The sequence below is a fragment of the Gymnoscopelus braueri genome (assembly GCF_963280865.1).
Source record: "Gymnoscopelus braueri genome assembly, chromosome: 2".
Lineage (NCBI taxonomy): Eukaryota > Metazoa > Chordata > Actinopteri > Myctophiformes > Myctophidae > Gymnoscopelus > Gymnoscopelus braueri.
The window spans coordinates 14,150,007-14,172,367 of NC_137604.1; the positions used below are offsets into that span (position 1 = coordinate 14,150,007).

The following is a 22,361-nucleotide window of genomic DNA, read 5'->3' on the forward strand; positions in this document are numbered from 1 at the left end:
ATACGAGGCGGCGCGAGGAGGAGGAGGAGGAGGCGCGAAGCGGGGCTTTGATACGAGGCGGCGCAAGGAGGAGGAGGAGGAGGAGGAGGAGGCGCGAGGCGGGGCTTTGATGCGAGGCCGACCTGGCTTTTGTTGTTCCCCCCCACATAGCAACCAGGAAGCTACGCTAGGGGAACGCTGAACACGCGTTCACACGCACACGTGATAATAGTTAACTTATTGTCCATGACGGAGGCGCGCCGACTCAGCAGAGCTTGAGGCCGAGGAGACGCGCCCGAGCGCCTCCAGGCGCGAGTGCCCGCGCCGACCAGCCGATGCTCTGCTAGTCGAATCAGTGCCGTCCGAGTTGTGAACCGATGGGGGAGAATAGATCTTTTCATGGTTACAGTCTATGGTTACTATCCAGTGTCCACGACGACACACATGTGTGCGTGTGGATTCAGTGTGCATTCATTGCCCTCTAGCGTTGGTTCTACAGAATTGCCTGGGGGGCGGTGAAAACAAGCGCCCCTTTTCCAATTTACCTGGAATGCCAATTTACCTGTAACATATATATGTATGGCAACATTTTTTTTCAGAAAACGCTTAGGATTTAGAGAACAGTGGTTCTCAAAAATAGTAGATAGGCCTACATAAGCTCACAGCAACCTTGAACATCTACTATTTTTATTTTTTTATTTTTTTATAATTTAGAATGTTTTAACAGGTGTTAAGACCTGGAAAGCACAGAGTGCCGCGCTATGAGCTTGTAGATCTGCTATTTTTGAAAAATCGTGATTATTTTTTTTTTTTACATTTTTTTCAAAAAACTGTTAGGATTTAGAAAACATTTTTAAGAATCGCCTCAGGTCTTAATGGGTTAATGGGTTAAACTCCGGTCTCCACGGAGGTGGATCCCTGGACCACCCCGGTGCCCTATTATGTGATTATTGAATGAACTAATGACTCCCTCACTACATCACTTTAGCAATATTATCAGTTCTGACCCAGAAAATCATCCCCTGAAGAAATTAAAAAAATGAAGTCAATCTTTATGTTGTATGGATGTATACTGTATGTCACAGATTAGGAGGTGGGCTGGAATATCTGTTATTTCCAAATGTTCCATAATATGTTAATAAGTAACGTTTCAAGTCTAAAACATCCTTTAGAAGTTCCCTACTTTAAAACCTTCTTGATTCTTATATGCTATACCTTAAAAGTGTGTTTGTTGAAAATATAATTGGGGAAAAAAGGTGATTGTGATAGGTTTAGTTTTTGCGTGCGTGCGTGCGTGCGTGTGTGCGTACCTCTCTCCTGACATCAGGCAGTGTGAGCCACATGGGCAGAACAAGGGGGAGGATGAAGAGGTACGTGATACGTTTCCTGTTGGTGTCTGGCCAGGCCAGGCTCAGAGGCTGATCCTCATCCTCCTCTTCATCATAAGCCTGAGGGAGAAAAACCCACAAGCAGAGAGACCATTTCTTTTTAAAACAAATTCAAAGAGATCCAAAAGTTCTTCTTCACTGTGCATTGAGGAAAAGGCAACAATGAACTCGAGTAGGGGTGCAACAATTAATTGAAGGAATCGATTCAATCGATCATTCAAAATAATCGATAATTTAATAAAATCATTGATTAATAATCAATCCCCATTTTGGGCATGTCATTACAGGCGAAAAGTTCCAATACTTTTTTAGTTCAAAAAGAGTGAAAATAGGTGATATACAATCACCTATTTGTGAGCTTTCACTGTTTTTGCGTGACACTGTTGTGCAACAAAGGAACCATTAACTGGTTAATCGAGTTGTTGCTATAGAATATTATTATTTACAGTATATATTAAAAAAATCACTTCTCAATTATTCGATTAATCAAAAAAGTGATCGATAGAATAATCACTAAGGATATAATCAATAGTTGCAGCCCTAAACTCAAGTGTGATGATAATAATAATGATGATGATGATGATGATGATAAGGAAGATGGAAGCCGCACCACGTCTCCTCCTCCTATGCTGCCGTTCATGGGTGGCGTGACCTCCACGGACACGTTGGACTTGGCGCTCTTAGAAATGTCTTTTGCCTCCACGCTGGAGCTTTTGTTTCCTAGAAGAAAGGAAGAAAATGAGGGAGGAAATAAAGAGGTGACTTTCAGCAATGCATTTGGCAGCTGGGTGTGTGATAAAGAGGATTCTTCCTGATAAAGAACATAAGTGATTCAGAGTGTGATTGCATTCCAGAATCTGCAGCGGATTCCTTCTCCAATATGACCAAATAGAACTGAGCACAGTGAAATGCGTCTGACGCTACCAGTGGTGGAAAGTAACTAAGTACATTTACTTAAGTACGGTACTTAAGTACACTTTTGAGGTATTTGTACTTTACTTGAGTATTTCCAATTTCCAATAGTTTTACTTCTACTCCACTACATCTCAGGGGCAAATATTGTAACTTTAGTTACTAGTTACTTTGTAGATTTTGATTATTATAACAAAAATAAAAAGTCATACATTACCCATTTCGGCCATTTGAAAATAGCTGATCTACAAGCTCACAATGTGTCGCATCACGACGCATTGTGAGCTTGTAGATCAGCTATTTTCAAAAGAGTTTTAAACAATTTATACATTCGAAAACTTGTGAAACGGGACATTCTGCATAACTTTCTACTTTTGGTACTTTAAGTACATTTTGATACTACAACTTTTGTACTTTTACTCAAGTACATTTTGAATACCGGACTTTTACTTGTAACAGAGTATTTTTGCATTGCAGTACTTTTACTTAAGTAAAACATTTGAGGACTTTCTCCACCACTGGACGCTACCACGCCCGGTGATCTCATCCTGTGGGGCGAACTGTCAATCTAGGTGGGCCCAGGTTCAATCTGGTCCCACCCAACCCACCCATAGATCCGCCCCTGGTTGTACAATAACAGACCCCATGAAGTGGTTTGCGATAATATTTCTCGTATCGTCTCGGGGCTGAACAGGGAATGAATCAGCACAGCAGTGGTGCACTCACCAACACCGTTGGCACCACCTTCATCCTTACACTTCCTCTTAGCCATTCTGTGGAGGATTGATGCCTTCTCTTTGAATTGATCTAGAAAACACAACAACAACAATTAACCTCTTGTAAATACTTTTCATTGGTTATATCTATGTTTATTACACGGCTTGGTTGAATGCTTGATTCCGATTGGTCAATCGCTGAATTCAGCGGTCGGTTATTTCTTCATAATGACCGATGAGCTCAATAACAGACCGCTGTCTAATCAAAGTGCATGCGTGCGTGCGTGGATGTGTGTGCGTGTGTGTGTGTCAGTACCCGGGGGCGGCAGTGGCTCAGGGGTAGAGTGGCCGGGTAGAATTAACTGGAAACCCCAAGGTTCCCAGTTCGATCCCGGGCTCCCCCAGAGTTAGTGTGGAAGTGTCCTTGAGCAAGACACTGAACCCCTAATTGCTCCCGATGAGCAGGTTGGTGCCTTGCATGGTTTCTTCCGCCATCAGTGTGTGTGTGATTGTATTGCTGTATTGTTGTATTGTAAAGCTTTCTGCTTGTAAAGCTTTCTGCTTTGGCAATGTAAACGTATGTTTTCTCATGCCAATAAAGCCCTTTGAATTTAATTGAATTGTGTGTGTGTGTGAGAATGTAATGCACAATCTATGTAAAGCGCTTTGGATAAAAGCGCTATACAAATGCACCATTTATTTTACCATTTACCATCGTCATCATTTGTAGTACCATGTGAACTGAGCGGGTCGAGTGTGTGGATCATGAGCTGGAAGATGCTGTTTCTCATCAGGGAGTTGTGTAAAGATGCACAGCTGCCTTCCCTCGCCAGCCTGGGCTTGGCCTGAACACAGACAGACAGACAGACAGACAGACAGACAGACAGACAGGCAGGCAGAGGTAAGGCTGCGAGAAAGGCTCAGATGTGTGTTCGAGCAGGTTGTGCCAGGCACAACAAACTAGAGTGGGTGAAGTCATGAGTGCTGGTCCTACATCTAGTTAATTACAAGGTCCAAAACTTAATCCATTAAGACCTGTGCGATTCTTTAAAAAATTCAAAATCATAAGTTTTTGGAAAAAAATCTAAAACATTTTTTTCAAGATTTTTCAAAAATAGCAGATCTACAAGCTCATAGCGCGGCACTCGGTGCCGCGCTATGAGCTTGTAGATCTGCTATTTTTGAATAGCCAAAGACATCTAAAGTGACACAGATGCGTTCCAGGTATCAATGGGTTAATCAGTTTGCCCCCTTACAGTAACTTTAGTATTAGGCCTACTTGAGGATATCTAGGCCTACTTTTTGTTTTTCAAGAGTAACCAAATGGACCATTTACATTTGCACTCTCGTGAGAGTTTCAAATGGATAAATTAACACTGAGGACTTTATTGCGTATATGAACTATATATAGTATAATAACATACATTTTATTTTTAGAAATACATACAGTAAACGTCTGCTTTTGATATGAATATTTCATCAATAAACACCCTGCATGACAGTTGCTGATGAACTATTAGTGTGTTTTTGATTCTCTTTCTACACATACTGTAGATGTAGTATGAATCATCTGTGTTACGTGTACATATATACAGTTGTGAGCACACGTCAAACACACAGAGACTCTCTGCTATTACCCGTCCTTACCTTCCACCATGCAAACACTCACGCATGTCAAGCGTGCACGCCAACAGTTTTTTTGTGTATAGTCCCCATATAGTGTATTTTTTTACAGTCTATGGCCGTTTCCCTAACAGTGGGTCAGGGACCAGTTTTTATGGAATAAATATCCCCTACATTTAAAACAATATATATTATATTAAGATTTTAAAAACTTCAAACAAACAGTAACCACTTTAGCCTTAAATATATTTCGGCCATTTGAAAATAGCCGATCTATAAGCTCACAATGCGTCGCGATGCGACACATTGTGAGCTTGTAGATCTGCTATTTTCAAAACATTTGTATACATTTGAAAACTTGTGAAATGGGACATTCTGCATAATGAGTACTTTCTAATTTTGGTACTTTAAGTACATTTTTATATCAATACTTACTGATACTCAAGTACATTTTGAATTCTGGACTTTTACTTGTAACGGAGTACTTCTACATTGCAGTATTGATACTTTTAACATTTTTGTACTTTTTCCACCACTGACCATCTGTAGAAGTGACAGAGAATGCCCTCCCCGCCGGCTTTCCACATGCTAACGTGGCCATTTGTGTTCAATGGAGCACCCGGCGAAGCCGGAGACACTGTGGATAATTCAAACCCCAGGGTAGTGGGCAGGAACTTTACCCTGCTCCACCCAGACCACGCACACATTCTTGCAAATCACACATCTTACCGTCAGCTTGCCCTCATCCTCTCCAGCTCCGTTTGCCTTTAAGAAAAACACACAGTGAGACTTAAATACAACTGGATATGAAACAGATATATGTGAAACTATACATATATATATATGAAACAGATCGATATGATACATACAAAACTATTGTATATAATAAAACAGATTTATGTGCAAATGCATCTATCTATGAAGCAGACTAGAAAACTGTGCTGGTTGGATAAGTATTTAGGACAGAGTTATATAGAGATGAGTATTCCCTCTGTAGCCTAATAGAGTCGATCAAACTTAAGGGTTTGCTCTCAGCAGTGGAGGTTTCAGATTTACAAGGGTATAATAATTTGGTAAACAGATGAGATGAGTAAAACTGATTAGACACTTGAAAATATAACACATACAGTATATAACATATAACTCAAAATGAACAAAGTCACAATAACTTGAAGAGTAATTTGAAACATACTCCAATCTTTGAAGATCAGATAGGCTTTGTACATCTGAACCAATTAAACTGATTTAATTGTGTCAAGATTGATCACTTCAAATCAGTTTGATCTTTCAAATCAGTTTGAGCCTGTAGGTTATTGAACATGGCACACTATAGAGCTTAGATCAGGCAAGTAATGGTAGTGAAAGAAACAAGTCAGATTGTAATAGGTCCAACTGATCAGTGACGTTTCTCCATTTCAGCATCATTAATATTAACTATTTCAATTAAAAATATATATATTTTTTATAAATTTTTCATTGAATAATAAGATATTTATATCTTATATTAAATCTTCCAGTTCTGCAAAAGGTGGATGTACAGTACCAACATGTATTTTAAAGCCAGTGCAAACTGGAATGGAATTTTCTAATTTGTAGTTTTAGGAGAGACAAGAGAATCATTTGTGACAATGAACTATAATGAAGTATAAATCAGACATAAAACTAATCTAACCCCAGCATTTCTTCAGAGGACATATTCTGCACAGGACAGCCATGTGGCCTCAAACAAATAACATACACATATAACATTTGAGTGGTTATGTTGCCAGTTTGTTTTGTGTTTTATGTGGGATGAGGAAGCTGAAGACTTTTATGGCCTATCTATATTTTTATATAGATAGGTATATTTTTATATCAAGCTTGGACAGCTAGATATTACACAGCTATTTTAGCAGCTTAGAGCTAGGTGCCCCCCACGCGCACGCGCACACACACACACACACACACACACACACACACACACACACACACACACACACACACACACACACACACACACACACACACACACACACACACACACACACACACACACACACACACACACACACCTGTCCACACATTGCATAATGAATCATTCTAATTTATACTCCTAGAGTATAGTATACTGATTTTGTACATTTTGATTGTTTTAGTCAAAATACAACAAAACAAATGTGCTTCCTTACACGTAGCTAGTTTTGGTTGTAAAGACACAACATACAGTGAATAATAATCTCTCATACTCTCAACCGAACATAATCGAGTACAGAGGTTAAGTTTAGAGAGTAACAAAAATGCCCACAAAGCTATGGGATCTGGTTGAATTTCTGGGCTCCACAACAAAGTCTCATCATTAATGAATTATCTTTAAAGGACGACTTCACTCATTTTCAACATTATCTTCATAGAATTTGTCCTCTCCTCACTAATGCTCATGATAAAATGATTACATTGAGTGAGAACAATGGCTTCCATTATAGCATGCTAACTTTCCAGGAATAGAAAGCCTTCAATTTACATTAGCTTGGATTCCCATTGATGATGATCGCTGGTAGACGGGTTTCTGAACTGTCCACAGCACTCCTCTGAGACACAGACCAAGTAGACAGAAATGGTACCATATTATAATGAGCATTTAGTGAGGACCAATTATATGAAGACAGGTTGAAAATGGGCGAAGTCGTCCTTTAAAGGAAAACAAAAGTTCTTCTCAGAACCACTGCAGGGTCATATCTAGTGGAGGGTTTTGGTTGTTGACATGATTTCTCGGTTCATTCTCAGACTTTTTGAGCATAGATAATCCCTTTAAGATGAATCTGAGAAGACACCTGTTGCTGCTCACAGCAGGGGGCGGGGTTCTATCCTCTTATTGTTTAGGTCTCGTTATTACTCACCATTATTTACATAAACAAACACTTACTAAAGGTCTGTGCAGCACATTAAGAACACAGCATGCAATTATCGTCATGCCCTGTAAACCTGTGTCATCCATGGTATAGGTACACAAACACACATCATGTAGGCTGCATTATGTCAAAATGCACAGACTGCTTCTTTAAACACAAATAATTGCCATTCCTTGTTTTTGTGCCTTTACAGGCAGAGCAGATTCCATCATTGAAAGCCATTCAAGGATTTCTTTTAAAAAAGGTTATCAGTTATTCTACATTTCTATAAAGTTGACTTTTTGAAGGTGGATGGTTCTAATCCAGTAGGGTCCTTCTCCCCCCCCCCCACTTTGTCTATAAACCAACACAAAAACATATAGGCTATACCATCACTATTAAATCCAATCCCATTAGGAGTCAGTGCTATGTAAATGAAATAAATAAATACAAAGTTGAAAGCGGAAAAACACAGCGAGAAAGCGGGTGTTTAATTGTGTGTGTGTGTGTGTGTGTGTGTGTGTGTGTGTGTGTGTGTGTGTGTGTGTGTGTGTGTGTGTGTGTGTGTGTGTGTGAGAGTCGAGAGATAGAGAGAGAGAGAGAGAGAGAGAGAGAGAGAGAGAGAGAGATGTTCAGCATTAGGTTCACATGGCTCCTGGGACAGACACATGGCTGGAGACCCAGAGAGACTATTAGCCCTCAGCACCTGCTGCTTGAGGCTTACACATAGAAAGAGAGGGGGGTGGGGGGGTTAACACCGCACTTGGGCCATTTTAACACTCTCACTGTAAGAGTTATACATTTCTCCCTATTGTTGGACTGCCAATATCTCGGTCTCTCTCTCGGGTGTGAGTGAGTGGAACTGTAATAGAGCTTCTTTATCAGTCCAAGTGTCATAAACTCTGATTCATCAGTGTATCCTAAACATATTGACAACAGCCAATCACTTTCTCTACATTACTAATCCCCACATGTCAAAAGGGGAGATTTCACTTTAAAACACTTCTGGGGTCATATCCACATCTACCCAGGCCTTTGTGTGCACCCCAGACAGTCTATAAGTTGATTCATTCAATATTAAGATGGTTGTTTCAATGGTTTAGTGGAACAAACGCAGTGTGAATTAATTAATAATAACTGGTTACTGGTGTCAATTTGTTGCCTGGCAAGTGGCAACATTTACAGTTTTATACCTTTCCTGAATTATCTCACTCATTGTGTTATAATTCTTTCTAGGCAGACATCTCTGCGTTTGGGTCAAACTCAGTCCTAGTATATCATATTGTTGCTTTTTTATGTTTTCTTGTAACTTAATGCCCTACTTTGGGGGGGAAGGCGGTAGTCGCTCAGGAGGTAGAGCGGCCGTGTTGGAATCAGATACAGAAGTTCCCGGTTCGATCCCAAGCTCCTCCTGGCTGCGTGTCGAAGTGTCCTTGAGCAAGATGTGTGTGTGAATGTGTGTGTGAATGGGTGAATGTAATGCACATTCAAAGGTGCTATATAAATGCACAAATTGTGAGCTTGTAGATTTTGAAAGCATTTGGAAAGTGAAAGTGGTTAAGTCTGTCTGTGGGTTTCATGAATAGTGTTAACCAATGAAAAGTATTAATAAGAGCTTGTAACTACATTGGATCCATTAGAACACGAGTAATTGTTTCGTATGTCAAACCGTTTTTGACATACTAGGTTTCCACCCGACAGCAACGATAACAGGTCATTGTTTACACTTAACATTGAACCTCTCCTGTCTCCTCTAGAGGTTATTTAATATGTATTATTTATTTCAGTCATATTAGATTCAAGGAGGCATTATTGTTATAAAATTATAATATAATATATATAATAATATATATAATAATAAATAATTTCTAAAGCGGTTCAGTAGTCTCATCCCCAATCTAGAACAGTGGTTCTCAAACCTTTTCATGTCAAGGACCCCCAAAATGTATTTGGCCGCGGACCCCCATCTCAAATATTTTGTTCCGGGGACCCCCACAAGCAAAGATTTGAGTTAAAAATGTTCGCTTAGAAAAATATATATTCAAAGGTTTGCACACATGATCACGATTTTTCAAAAATATCAGATCTACAAGCTCATGAGCTTGTAGATCTGCTATTTTTGAATAGCCAAAGTATAAAAGGTTAAAGTGGTTAGAATTATTGTGATGCTATATTAACACATGTTGCTGGGGACCCCCTGGAACCCCCCCACGAACCCCTGGGGACCCCCACTTTGAGAACCAATGATCTAGAAGACATATGAAGACTGACAGAATCAGGCCTGGCCACTGAATATCATCATCATCGTTTCGAGAAGACGTGATGGAGAAAACATTTCGATGGACAGTAGAGGAAGACATCTAAAATCTAGACCTATTCTATTCTGGTTCCTTGTATTGCCTGTGCTGCAATATAGCAATGCCAGTGGTCCAACTATTTCATTTTCAGCTATTCAAAAATAGCTGTTCTACAATGTTTGAGAACTATTACTATGCACTATAGGCTGGTGAACATGGTTGAATGACTGGAAACACCCATGTTGTGTGTGCGCGTGCACATACTGTATACTCTCACATACACACGTTTGCACGCCGTGTGCATAACTATATTCATATATTTCTATCACAAAAAAAAGTGTTAAAATACTGTAGTTTATGTGATTCTGTATGTGGTGGTCCAGTATATCAGCATTGAAAGAGAAGTCATTATTAACTATTCACATAACAATAAAGCCATGTTTTCTGTATACCACATGAACTGTAGAAATGATATGGTACACACAATATGGTTTCCAAAACAAACCCATAAACTCTTGAATATAGCTAGAAGTCACTAACCACCTAAACTCAATATACTTAATTGACCAGGACTCTACTAGATCCTAGTATTTCCCTCTACACCAAATGTCTTCAGTGAAAATAGCAGATCTACAAGCTCACAGTGAGCTTGTACATCTGCTATTTTCACACCCAATAGGGTTCAAGTGGCTGAAAGTGAGCTACAGCAGACAAACTTGGATGTGTTTCAACTTTTGCCTGCTCTCTTGATACTTTTACTTGAGTAAAAAAAAGTACTTTTTCCACCACTGGTCTCTTGTCAACCAGAAGCATCTACAGTGTGTCCATCCACTTGACCGTTCGTCCGAGCTGTGGGACTTATCCAGGATTTAATCGGCAGAGATCTCCACTTTTAGAAACGGTGACTTTAATCCCTGCGTGTGAACTTCACACAACAATCTTTGCATGATGTCAGTGTTCAGGAGTTGTCCGTTTACTGCTTCTTTCTCACTATGTAGACATCATTTCCACTTTGTGGGTTTCTTTTTCTAGCTTGTATTTATCGTACATTTTCAAGTAACCTGTATTTTACAATGGCTCCTCACACGGTCAGGACAGAACGGCGATAGCTCAGAGGCTCAGTCCCGGATTCGAGAGTCTAAAAATAGATGGTTTCTTTTTACCTCATGCACGCTCCTTCACCTCACCGCTGAAATCACTGGCACCCTCTCGCTAACACCCTGCGACAGTTTTCTACCTTTTCCTGGTAGAAGCTGGAAACTTAGCTCAATGGCACCTTGACAGAAGCCGTTGATGGTTGGGACAGTATTAGCCCAGTGAGCCAACTAATTCATTTTCCTTAACAAAACTGTTCTAGCCAATTTATTTGGTAACACTTTACTTAAAGGTCGGGTCTATAATGCGTTATATTCACATTTATAATGCATTATAATGCACTTACAAGACATTATAAATGTTTATAATTATGCATGCCAACTTATAACAAGGTTTATGAAGTATTATAACTTATAATAATATAATGTATAAGTGCTGGTCATAATGCATTATACATTCAGTGGAACAGCACATTATAACTACCAGGTAACACTTTACTTAAAGGTTGGGTCTATAATGCATTATAATGCACCTATAATGCTTCATAACACTTGTTATAAATGTTTATAAGTATGCATAACAACTTATAACAAAGACACTTTATAAATAACTAAGTTATGGTAGTTATAATGTGCTGTTCCACTGAGCATAATAATGCATTATGACCAGCGCACTTATAATACGTTATAAACGTTGTTATAAGTTGTTATCTATAATTTATAATGAGTGTTATAATGCATTATAAACACGCTTATAATGCATAATAGACCCGACCATTAAGTAAAGTGTTACCATTTAGTTCACTCACCTTTGAAATTAATCAACAAATCCCTATTTTATTCCCTACAGTATGCCTCTGTTTTATCTGTCTTTTAGTTTTATTGTCTTATTATTACCTACTTTTTAACTGTGCTCTTTCACCGAATGTAAATCACATTGAATTGTATTTGAATGTACATCATGTACTGATAGTGCTAATAAAGTAGGGTTGACTGACTGATTGATTCCAACTGATTGCTCATTGATACTATAGCATGTTAGTACTGCAAAACAATCAGTGACTATAACGACTATGTTTGGAGAGGATGAACCCTGTGAGACACGTGAGGTCAACCTGACAGAATCCTAAATGGAAAAGGCTTAGCAGCACTGGCCCCAGATCAGTGTCGGCCTCCTTTCTATTGGCCTGTATGAGGAAATGTGATATCATTATTGTTACGGAGCAACCCTGCCCTATAGAGCATCGCAGTTCCCGCCCCTTCCGGGTTCCACCGCAAAATACTCAATGCATTTTTCCCATTGACATTTCCAAAAATATTTATATCAATTAATTTAAGCCTAGAATCAAGCCATCCAGGGTCCTGGTGAATCATGACCATAAAACGTTTGATTCTGTGATTTATTTTTTTTGAAAACGGCAAAACAAAGGGTATTTATTAAATATAGTATATCATATAATTAAATATAAAATAAAATAAATCACAGAAAAAAAACGTTTTATGGTCATGATTCACCAGGACCCTGGATGGCTTGATTCTAGGCTTAAATTAATTGATATAAATATTTTTGGAAATGTCAATGGGAAAAATGCATTGAGTTTTTCCTTCCGGCACCAGGAAGTGGGCGGGAACTGCGATGCTCTATAGACAATAACAGTGACTCTGCATGCACACAAACTATACAACTGCTTCCAGTTAACATCAAGCCGGCTTGGAAGTGTCTTAGTTCTGTATTGCATGTTTCCTTAAAATCATCTGTACATCTCGATCCATCGATAAAGATCACAGACTAATCATGGGTTTCAAGCTTTATTATTTGAAACTGTGTTAAATGAGTTGATTGTTTGTCACCTGTCTCTCCTCTGCAGTACTGGCAAGCCTGTTCGATTGGGAGGTGCCAAGTACTGTGGAGGAGGGGTGTTTTGTCCATGTTTAAGAGTACTCTTGAGTTAAATGTGAATGAATTGACGCCTGGGAAATGTATTTGAATTTGTTGGTAAATTCCTTTATGCAATTGTGTAAATAACTCATGGGCCATGAGTAGCTTTTTTTTACTTAATTGATTACCAATTACAGGTAATTTTCTCTTGGTAGGATCCACCTGGTATAAAGAGCTGGTTGGAATGTCCCACGCTTTTTTGTTAGTTTTGTGTTGGACTGGCAACATACAACAGCCAGGGAGAGAGAGCTGCAGGGCCTTAGTTAGAAGGTATAGCACCGCCTGAGTTGGTTTGTGTTTTTGTTTGCGATGATCTGTTCTTTGTTTTGATGTCTTCATTCTTTTATGCTTATTTGGTTAAGCTAGTAGGATTTCTGCCTAAGCCTGCACTGTAAATACTGTACAGGACTTTTGGTGTTCGTTTTTGGGGAGAAATAAATATACCCAAAACAACTTTTTACAAGATTGATGATTCAAAACGAAAAGTGAACTAAACCACTGCTCAACCGAGATGCTGGAGCTGAATAAAATCAGGGTGAACAAAATAAAAAGGCTTCTTCAGGATGCCTGAGGATCAAACGACCGAAAGCGTAGTACGAGTGCGCGGTTACTGCTTTCTTATGTTCAACAAGATTGATTATTAACATTACAATGATGTATATAGCTCTCTGTCAGTGGATGCTGCTCTGGACACTCAGAGACAGGGTGCATCGAGCAGGGTGATCCAGGCCTGGTACTCTAGAATCAGTAGTTCTCAAAGTGGGGTCCTTGAGGGGGTTCCAGGGGGTCCGAAGCAAACTTGGTACCATCAAAATACGTTTAACCACTTTAACCCTAGTAAATGCATCAGCTGTTTGAACAGAGCTGATCTACAAGCTCTCAACTGCTCAAAACACGTGTGTTTTGAGCAGTTGAGAGCTTGAGAGTTGAACCGCAGCTCTAAAGTTCAGATTTCTCTGCTGCATTTCAGCAGCACAATGTTGAATTGCATGTTTCGTAAGTCACCTGCCGAGGCGCACCGGGGGGTAGAAGTGACAGCGAGGAGATTGCGGTCCTGTGTGTTTACTGTCGTCACAGCAGGTATAAGCAGGTGATCAGGGGATCAGAGAGGATTGGAGACTTTAGAGTGTTCAACCAACAAAACCAGCTCATGTCCCAATCACGGACACCGGCCATATCTGCTGTTAAATCACCACAAACATAAGCTATGTTACAACAGGAAAAATGCACCATGAAAAATGTGCACGATGACATTAGAACTAAAGGGTTTTATTTCCACTCGGTGATGTGTTGATTTCTGGCCCCACCCTGCGGCCCTCTATTCTTAGTGGCTCTAATAGGATTGATGCAGATTAAACCCGGGGGATTAACACGCGTTAATGAGGGCAAGTGAATCGTACATCAAGTGCCCGACGACAGAAACACAAAAGCTGTCGCCAACTCATCAGACTCATCTTTGAGGTGAGACGGACCGAGGAACAGACAATAGACCTTTTTCATGGCAGCCATATTGACATGAAATATTAGGGTACAGGTTTACCCGCAATGAAAATATTAAGGCTCTGTTCAATTTAGTCTAGCAGAGCCTTTCCAGTGAGCTGTAACATGCACGACGATAGCAGCACCCTGAGTCTGTTTGACCTGAATGGAACACAATCAAAACCCTATACACTTAGTTGACCGGGGTCCCCCCTCAGCTCTGTCTAGGTCGGCTCCATTTTTCCCTGTACATCAAATCGCTTTGCAGAAAATAGCCGTGTGAGCTTGTAGATCCGCAGAATGTTATTTAATGTCAAAATGGCTGCTGTGAAAAAGGTCTATTCCCAGAGAGACGGCAAGGAATCCTTCAACCACTCCCTTGGTGCTAATGGAGGCGGTGAGAAGGGTGTGATGAGGATACAACCATTGTAAGTGCTGGGAGGTTTAAGAGACAAAGAGAAGCTACAGTATAAATGAACACCAGTGGCTCAGGTTTAAGATACAATATACACAGTAAAATCTATTATCTATTTGTAACTCTCAGTGTACAATTGTAACCAAATGGAACCGGTTGTACACTCTCAGAGTTAAATGAACACAGAGGATTTCACTGTGTAGGGATTGATGTTTTAGCTTGTTGGGTGAATTCCTTTTTTCACACATCTGTCATTGTGCCGGGCCAACGTGGTGAATCGAAATGAGTCCTCTATGGCAGAGGTCTTCAACAGGGGGTCCGGGACCCCTAGAGGGTCCTCAAAGTTACTACAGGGGGGTCGCCAAATCTTTGAGTGATGGATTATTTTTTTTACATCAACTGAACCCTGAAAATTTCAGATCTACAAGCTTAGTAAGTTAGACCAATTTCAATATACTGTGTATATATTATTATTATTATCATTATTATTACTTAAAGGAACCACTAAATGGAACCAGTTGAAAGGAAGTGAGAGTGGATCTACGTTACTCTGATCCCCTCCTTATCAATGTAAACTAGAAAATATTGTTCCTATAAAGAAACAATGTGGGCTCGCTTTAAAGCCAAAAGAATCGGACGGAGCTTGCAGTGTACAAACGTTTTAGCATCAAAATATACTTTGAGTACCAAAGTAAAAGTACTCAATGTTCATAAATAGCAGATCTACAAGCTCACATTGTAGACCGGCTGTGTGTGGTTACTGTAGGTTTTGTATTAACAATCAAAATGTAATGTAACTAAAGCTGTCATATGCTGTAATTGTAGTGGAGTAGAAGTAACACAAATAGAAAGTAAAGTAAAAGTACCTCAAAATTGTATTGTGCATTGTAAGCACTTGCATAGTACTTGAGTAAATGTACTTAGTTACTTTGCAGCACCACTGAGCAACCAATGACTGACAGGCTAGCTTTCAGCAGGTGTAATGATTGCTAGAGTGTGGAGAGACATGGGTTAATATTAATGGTCTTAACTTTAAATATATACATCACACAGCTTAGATCTTTGGATTAAATCAGAGAGCAGACCTGTGCGAACTTGGTGATGTCAAATATTTTTTTAGTGTAAAAAACGTGGCCACAGTGACACAGTGAAAACATGGGGCATTTCTCCTCTGTCCTTCTCTCTCCCCACTAGCAAAACCCATTGGAAATGCATTGGGTGCTTAAAGTTAATTATTTAAAAAACTACAAATTATTTCAAAAAGAAAAGTACAAGCACCCATGTCCACAGTAAGCTGGATTCTTTACAGTTTGAATGGAGTTTCTAAGTGAAAGTATGTAGGAGTAGTTAGGTGCCAAACTTTTGAGGAGAATAAATAAATAATGTAGAACATCAATAGTGTGCTCGCTGCTGCTGCAAGCCCACAATAAAATAATAAAAAATAACAAAAAGAAAATGGCCTTTTTTTTTTTTTTTGGTTTGACAGCATCTTAACCCCAAAAGTCTCAATAGTCATGTCACGGTAGGTAAATAATGGTACAGCGGGCTGACCATCTAATCACAAAGCAGTTGCGGTTAGCATAGCAGCACTCTAATCTTCTTAGAGTGACATTTTAATTGGACACAACATGAACCCGTGTTGACATGCCATTGCGTCAATACGGGTCCACTTAACAGTCAATCAAACCTAATATTATATTGTAGATGCTCCTGTATACAAGATCAGGCTGTTCATACAATGCTTTTATTTGTGACAAATAATTACTTCTGGTGACATTGGATTGCCAGGGTGGTCCCTATATCTGTGGTTACTTATGTTCACAAACTGATATAGTTAACCACTTACTAATACAGTAATTTTACAATTACAACTAATGGGTAAACATTAAATGTTGTGGGTTTTTTATGTAAAAAAAAGTCCAATTGAGAATCATCTCTGAAGCTGCTCAGTATATGCCCCTGAAGAACTGGTGATGGGTTATTAGTACACTACAGACATGCTGCGCTAGGAAGTGGCTACAATGTACAGTTGTTTGAGCAGGAATCACCTGACTTCCGTATGTGATTACAACATCAGAGAGCAACAGATCTGACTCCGACTGGGCACATAGACAGACAGAACACAGAAAGAGATGGAGACAAACGGGACAATAAACAAAATCATAGCTTTACTGCTGTGTTTCTTTGCTAGTTTGACTGAATGCGCCACATCATCATCATGTCTTTTCTCTCTCATGGTGATGCTTAATTAGCTTGTGGTCGGCTGCAAACATGGAAGAATATGAAACACAGATACTGCTTAACCACTTTCAACCTGGTATCCCTATTTTGGGGATGTCATTACAGGCAAACATTTTATAAAATACTCGAAGATAGCAGGTCTACAAGCTCACAACGTGTTGCTTCGCACTGAGACATGTAAGCTTTAAAGATCAGCTATTGTAGCTATTTCAGAAAATTTGTGAAAGCATAAGATAGGGCTTAAGTGGTTCACTTCCAGAATATCCCAAATGGCAAATGTCTTAATTAATTTATGGTTATGGCCATGTAGTGATCAATTTTTGATTTGAGCAACTTGTATACAGTATGACATGAATATAATATACTCGAGGCGTTTTCACTTTCTTTCTAAACTCGCATTGGGTCGTTCCTTGACCTTCTAAAGAATACTGTGGCCCTCAAAACCATGGCCATGCTCCTTCCACCAGACTGAACCAGAGCAGACAGTGTGCAAATGTGTGCAAATGTCAAAGAAGATGTGCAAATATCAGAAGGTGTGCAAAGGTCAAGGAATTCTGTCTGGTTTTCTAAAAGAAGAACTCCAATCTCAATCCAAACGGTGAAACCTGGTGTAATTACTCCCTCTGATAAACTTTTTGGTCAAAATGAATCCACTGAAAATATGTATATATAAACCGAATATTTTTATATAGATTTTTATGACTAAAGTGAGTACCAGATATAGCTCTCAAACTATAAACAGTTTTACATTTGAATGATCACTGAACGAGGTGGTTAAAAGGAACTACATATATGACGTTTAGAAGAAGGGGCAGTCTGCTATTGATGTTACAGTTGCTATTTGAAAACATTCAACAATTTTTCATTGGAAAATAAGTCTGTCGAACCATGAAGAACATGGTTGTGCACTGGCTTTGGTTTAAGGCTGCAGCAAACAATTATTTTCACAATCTGTCGATGACTCCCTACAGGAATAGACCATAACATGACTCAGAGATGACAGGATCACACACATCTCCATATCCTTCATGTGGCAAAGTTACAGTAGGAAGGTTTTGGTGTCTGATAGACTGCCAACAGGAACCGATTTACACTGTAAATCGGTTCTGGCTGGCAAGCGATACCATCACACGATGGAGTAAAATAAACGTATCCCATTCAATCCGGGAACACATGCCGTGTTTTGTTTTGTTTCTTTTAGATTTCTTTGGCTATTCAAAAATAGAAGATATACAAGCTCATAGCACGGCACAGAGTGCCGTGCTATGAGCTTGTAGATCTGTTATTTTTGAGGGAAGAAATCCTGAAAATGTGTGCAAATCTTTGAATATATACACTATTAACTCAAATCTTTGATTCTGGGGGGGGGGTCCCTGGAACAAAATATTTTGAGATGGGGGTCCGTGCCGAAATACATATCATTTTGGGGGGTCCTTCACTTTTTTTTACTGTTAGGATTTAGAAGACATTTTGTAGAATCCCCAGAAGCAAAGATTTGAGTAAAAATGTTTGCTTTAGAAAAAAAAAAAAAATATATATATATATATATATTCAAAGAATTGCTCACGATTTTTCAAAATAAAATAAAAATAGCAGATCTCGTAGCGTGGCACTCGATCTGCTACTTTTTGAATATCCAAATGATAAAATAATGATTAAAGTGCGTTCCCGGTTTTAATGGGTTAAGACTGTTCTCCCATGTTGTTTTAGACTTCATATAGAAGTGTTTCTGAGAACCAGGCATGGCCTGCGTCACAGCTTATGTATTCCTGTTCAAGGCATCACAACCCCTATGCTGTCATTCGTTCTAATAGGCTAATGGTTGAATTTAGATCTGTGCATAGCAAAATACTGAGTGGTAATTAATTTAACCCTGAGATGATCCGGACAGTTAACTGGCTCTGGTAATGGATTGGTTTCCAATAAGAAACGCTAAGGCAAAGGCCAGTAAGCTGTTTGCTGCAGAAAATAAATCTCCAATTTTCCAACCAATCAAAAAAAGAAAAAAAACTAAAAGAATCTAGTTCATAGAACAGAAAACCGTTGGAAAACTCTTACGAAAACTCCTGCATAAAGTGATGGTGTGTGATGTTCGAATGAATGGTGGTTTCTAATACTGTAGGTCTGCGCTTTAGAATGGATGGCGAGCAGGAAGACCAGATGAATGGATAGATATAGTGTGTGTGTGTGTGTGTGTGTGTGTGTGTGTGTGTGTGTGTGTGTGTGTGTGTGTGTGTGTGTGTGTGTGTGTGTGTGTGTGTGTGTGTGTGTGTGTGTGTGTGTGATATAATGACATTGTTATACAGAATTATATTTAAATTCTATATGTGTGTAGCCTACTATAAATTGCATATATGTATGATTGCGAATTGCTTCAGTCTTGGTTTGTTTCATGCTAAGATGTGTCAAACTAAGTGAAACTGAAACAAATCAACTTTTCAATGCATGATAGGCCTCGGCTTCAGCCTACACCTTTTCGGTGCCATTTTGTACTTGTAAACTAAACTGTAGTATCTATCCATGTTCTGTAAAAGGGACTGAAATAAACTATTCATTCATTCATTCATTCATATGGATGGATGGATGAATGGATGACGTTTGGATATATGGACTGATGGAGGTGTCCACCCATGGATGGATAATAAACTTGATGAATAAACTTGATGAATGAATGGATGATGAATTTAGGTCTGATGTATGGATGGATGAAGGGATAATGAATAGGGATGCTGTATGGATGGATGCATACATGGAGGAAGTACAGTATGTATTGATGGAATCGCCCCCCCCATCCATGGCTTCATCCATCCATGGTTTTGCCATAGTAGACAGACAGCCAGACAGACAGACTGACGAGGTGGTGGAACGGGAGGACTCACCTTCGGTGGTGCAGGTGCTTCGATCTCATCCACCTGGTTGCTCCCCAGCAGGCCCTTGATGACTTGCTCCACGCTGGCGTTGAACTTCATGAAGGTCACGTAGCAGAAGTAGCACGACAGAAGGGCCGCGCTCTCCATCGTGGTGATCTCGTTATCCAGGAAGAAATAGATGAGCATCAATAGCCCAATGATGTAGAAGGAAACGTCCCGGAACAGAGGCCACCACGTGAGGTTCAGCACTTCCTTGGAAAACAGGGCGCACATCCCGATCACGAACAGGATGTTGAAGACGGCCGAGCCCACGATGGTGCCGATGCCCACGTTGCTGTGGGAGACGAACACTCCGATGACGGAGGTGAAGAGCTCGGGGGCCGAACCGCCGGCCGCCATGAAGGTGGCCCCCGCCACGTCGTCCGAGATTTCGAGCTTCTCCGTGATGACGGTGAGCGCCGGGACGAAAAACTCATCGCAGACGATAGCTAAGGCGATGAACATGTAGAGCATGCCTAACATATGAAACACCACGAAACCCTGGCGCCTCTCCTCCAGGGAGAAATAGTCCGTGGGGTAGTCGCCCTGGGGCATCTCTTCTGACTGACCGTGGTTAACATTACTGTGAGCTTTCCTGGCAGAAGACACCGGCGTGTCTTCTGCCAGGAGAGTTCTCTGGGGCACCGGGGCGCCCTCGGCGCCGTCCGGTGCCCGCTCTGGGTTCGCCGTTGTGGCCAGCGTCAAGGCACTCCATGAGAATACTATGCACACCGCCGTCAGGCTGACGACGAAACCCAAGATCCGTCCTGGACGCAGCTTTCTCCTGACGTTCTGGTAATGGTGGTGCCGGGAGCAGCCGCCGTGAGCGCCTCGGAGAGGAGCGGAGGAATGCGAAGAGGAAGGGAGGGCCTCACCGGAAGCCATGGCGTACCGGCCGCGACTTCTGGTTGGTATTATCAGATCCATGGTGTCTGGTGCTGGCAGTCAGAGAGGACGCCTACCGGAGTCCCCCACAAGGCCAAGCTGCTGCTGCTGCTGAGGTGGCTACAAGGGTGGGGGTTCGACAGGGCTGACAGTGATCACCGGTGGGTTGGCATAGCGCTGCCCCTCAGCCGTCTAGACACAATGGAATCCCTGAGGTCTGATACCAGGGTCGAGCACGTTCACAGGCTTCCACATATTATTCACTGGAAGACAGGAAAAACAGAGAAAATGGCACAGGAACAAATTACTTAGATTTCAGCTGCAGTTTCTGGTGAAGAACTGGGTATCGTGCAGTCATAAATGACCCTCTTGTTGCAATACATGAGTTCACTCTGGTAAATGTAACAATACTGTAGTAACATCACTATATAACCATACTAACATAAACTGCATGACGTGCAATCCCCAGTGATGTTGAAGTGCAACAGGTGAAGCCCTGAAACTGACCTAATAGTCTTGTATAAGACGCTAAAGGCAGTGTAACCTTGTCCTCCATTCTTCCTAGAGAAAGATTATAGTGATTAAGCTCACACGGCAGCGATAACTGAATCAAATTTCAGGCAACGCGATTTCAAGACAAACTGGGAATAAGACAACTTAATTCTGATATTATTATGGTTTATTTGATTAATTATCAAAGAAATGTCTTTAAATATAGTGAATACATAGGTTAATAATGATATCAGAACTGTAACTGACAGAGTTTATGAGGTGAGATGTCATTGGCAACTGTATAAAAAATGCATTCCTTTTAAAATGTCTAATTATCTTTTTCAACTGAAGACTATCCCAAATTGTTGCATCCAGGACTGAGTGGAGTTTAAATACACATACAGACATTGTGGGGATTTTACATCACTGTAAAAATCATACAAACCAATAAATAACTATGCATTTGGAAAAACAAAAACACCACACACATTTAATTATAATGATGAAGAGTGGCCTGCTTGACATTGCCCTGAGCCCCTTCAGTGAGAGCTGCCCCTGACATTAGTGAAAAGCTCATTAGAGGGCCTGAGAAGATATACTTACAGTAGATTAGCGTCAGGCCCTGCACACTGCTTGCACTGCACAAAGTCAAAGACCAATAGATGTGTGTGAATCTTGTTTTGGAGGAGGTTAGACATAAACAACTATAGTGAGACTCGATAAGGTCATTCTTTTTGTTTGCATTGTGACTAAGACTAGTTAGACAACTTCTGATATGGACCTGACCATTCGCACATGCATTCACCTCAAACAGAAAGACTATCAATCTATCACCAATGAGCAAACTCACGAATACAGTTGACCACGTACATCACTGCCAATCACTGCACAGTTAAATCATCCTCACGCTTATCAAAATAAATACTTGAAAGCAGCCCCTCGAGGCCTTAGACTGACTCCCTGAAACCTTACAGCGACCACACATCACAGACACATCACGCATGCAGAAGCAATGCATATTCAGATAAGATATAGATATTATGATCATACCACTCTTTGCAGTCTCCTGTCGTACGGTGGAGAATCCAGCAGGCAAGTGAAGGAGCACGGGGCCGGTCGGTGCGG

General features: G+C 40.4%; 1 protein-coding gene across 1 annotated transcript in view; it reads right to left on the bottom strand.

Annotated features, from left to right (window-relative positions):
- Positions 1–20,744, bottom strand: part of LOC308094298 (solute carrier family 24 member 2) — a gene marked incomplete at both ends in the record, with an annotated part of 23,887 nt that extends 3,143 nt beyond the window's left edge. Inside the window, 6 exons of the mRNA XM_080440863.1 lie at positions 1,290–1,427; positions 1,978–2,087; positions 3,006–3,086; positions 3,708–3,840; positions 5,348–5,383; positions 19,830–20,744. Of these exons, the coding sequence (XP_080296989.1) occupies positions 1,290–1,427; positions 1,978–2,087; positions 3,006–3,086; positions 3,708–3,840; positions 5,348–5,383; positions 19,830–20,744 (1,413 nt within the window). The remainder of the gene's footprint in view (positions 1–1,289; positions 1,428–1,977; positions 2,088–3,005; positions 3,087–3,707; positions 3,841–5,347; positions 5,384–19,829) is intronic.
- Positions 20,745–22,361: the final 1,617 nt, after the last annotated feature.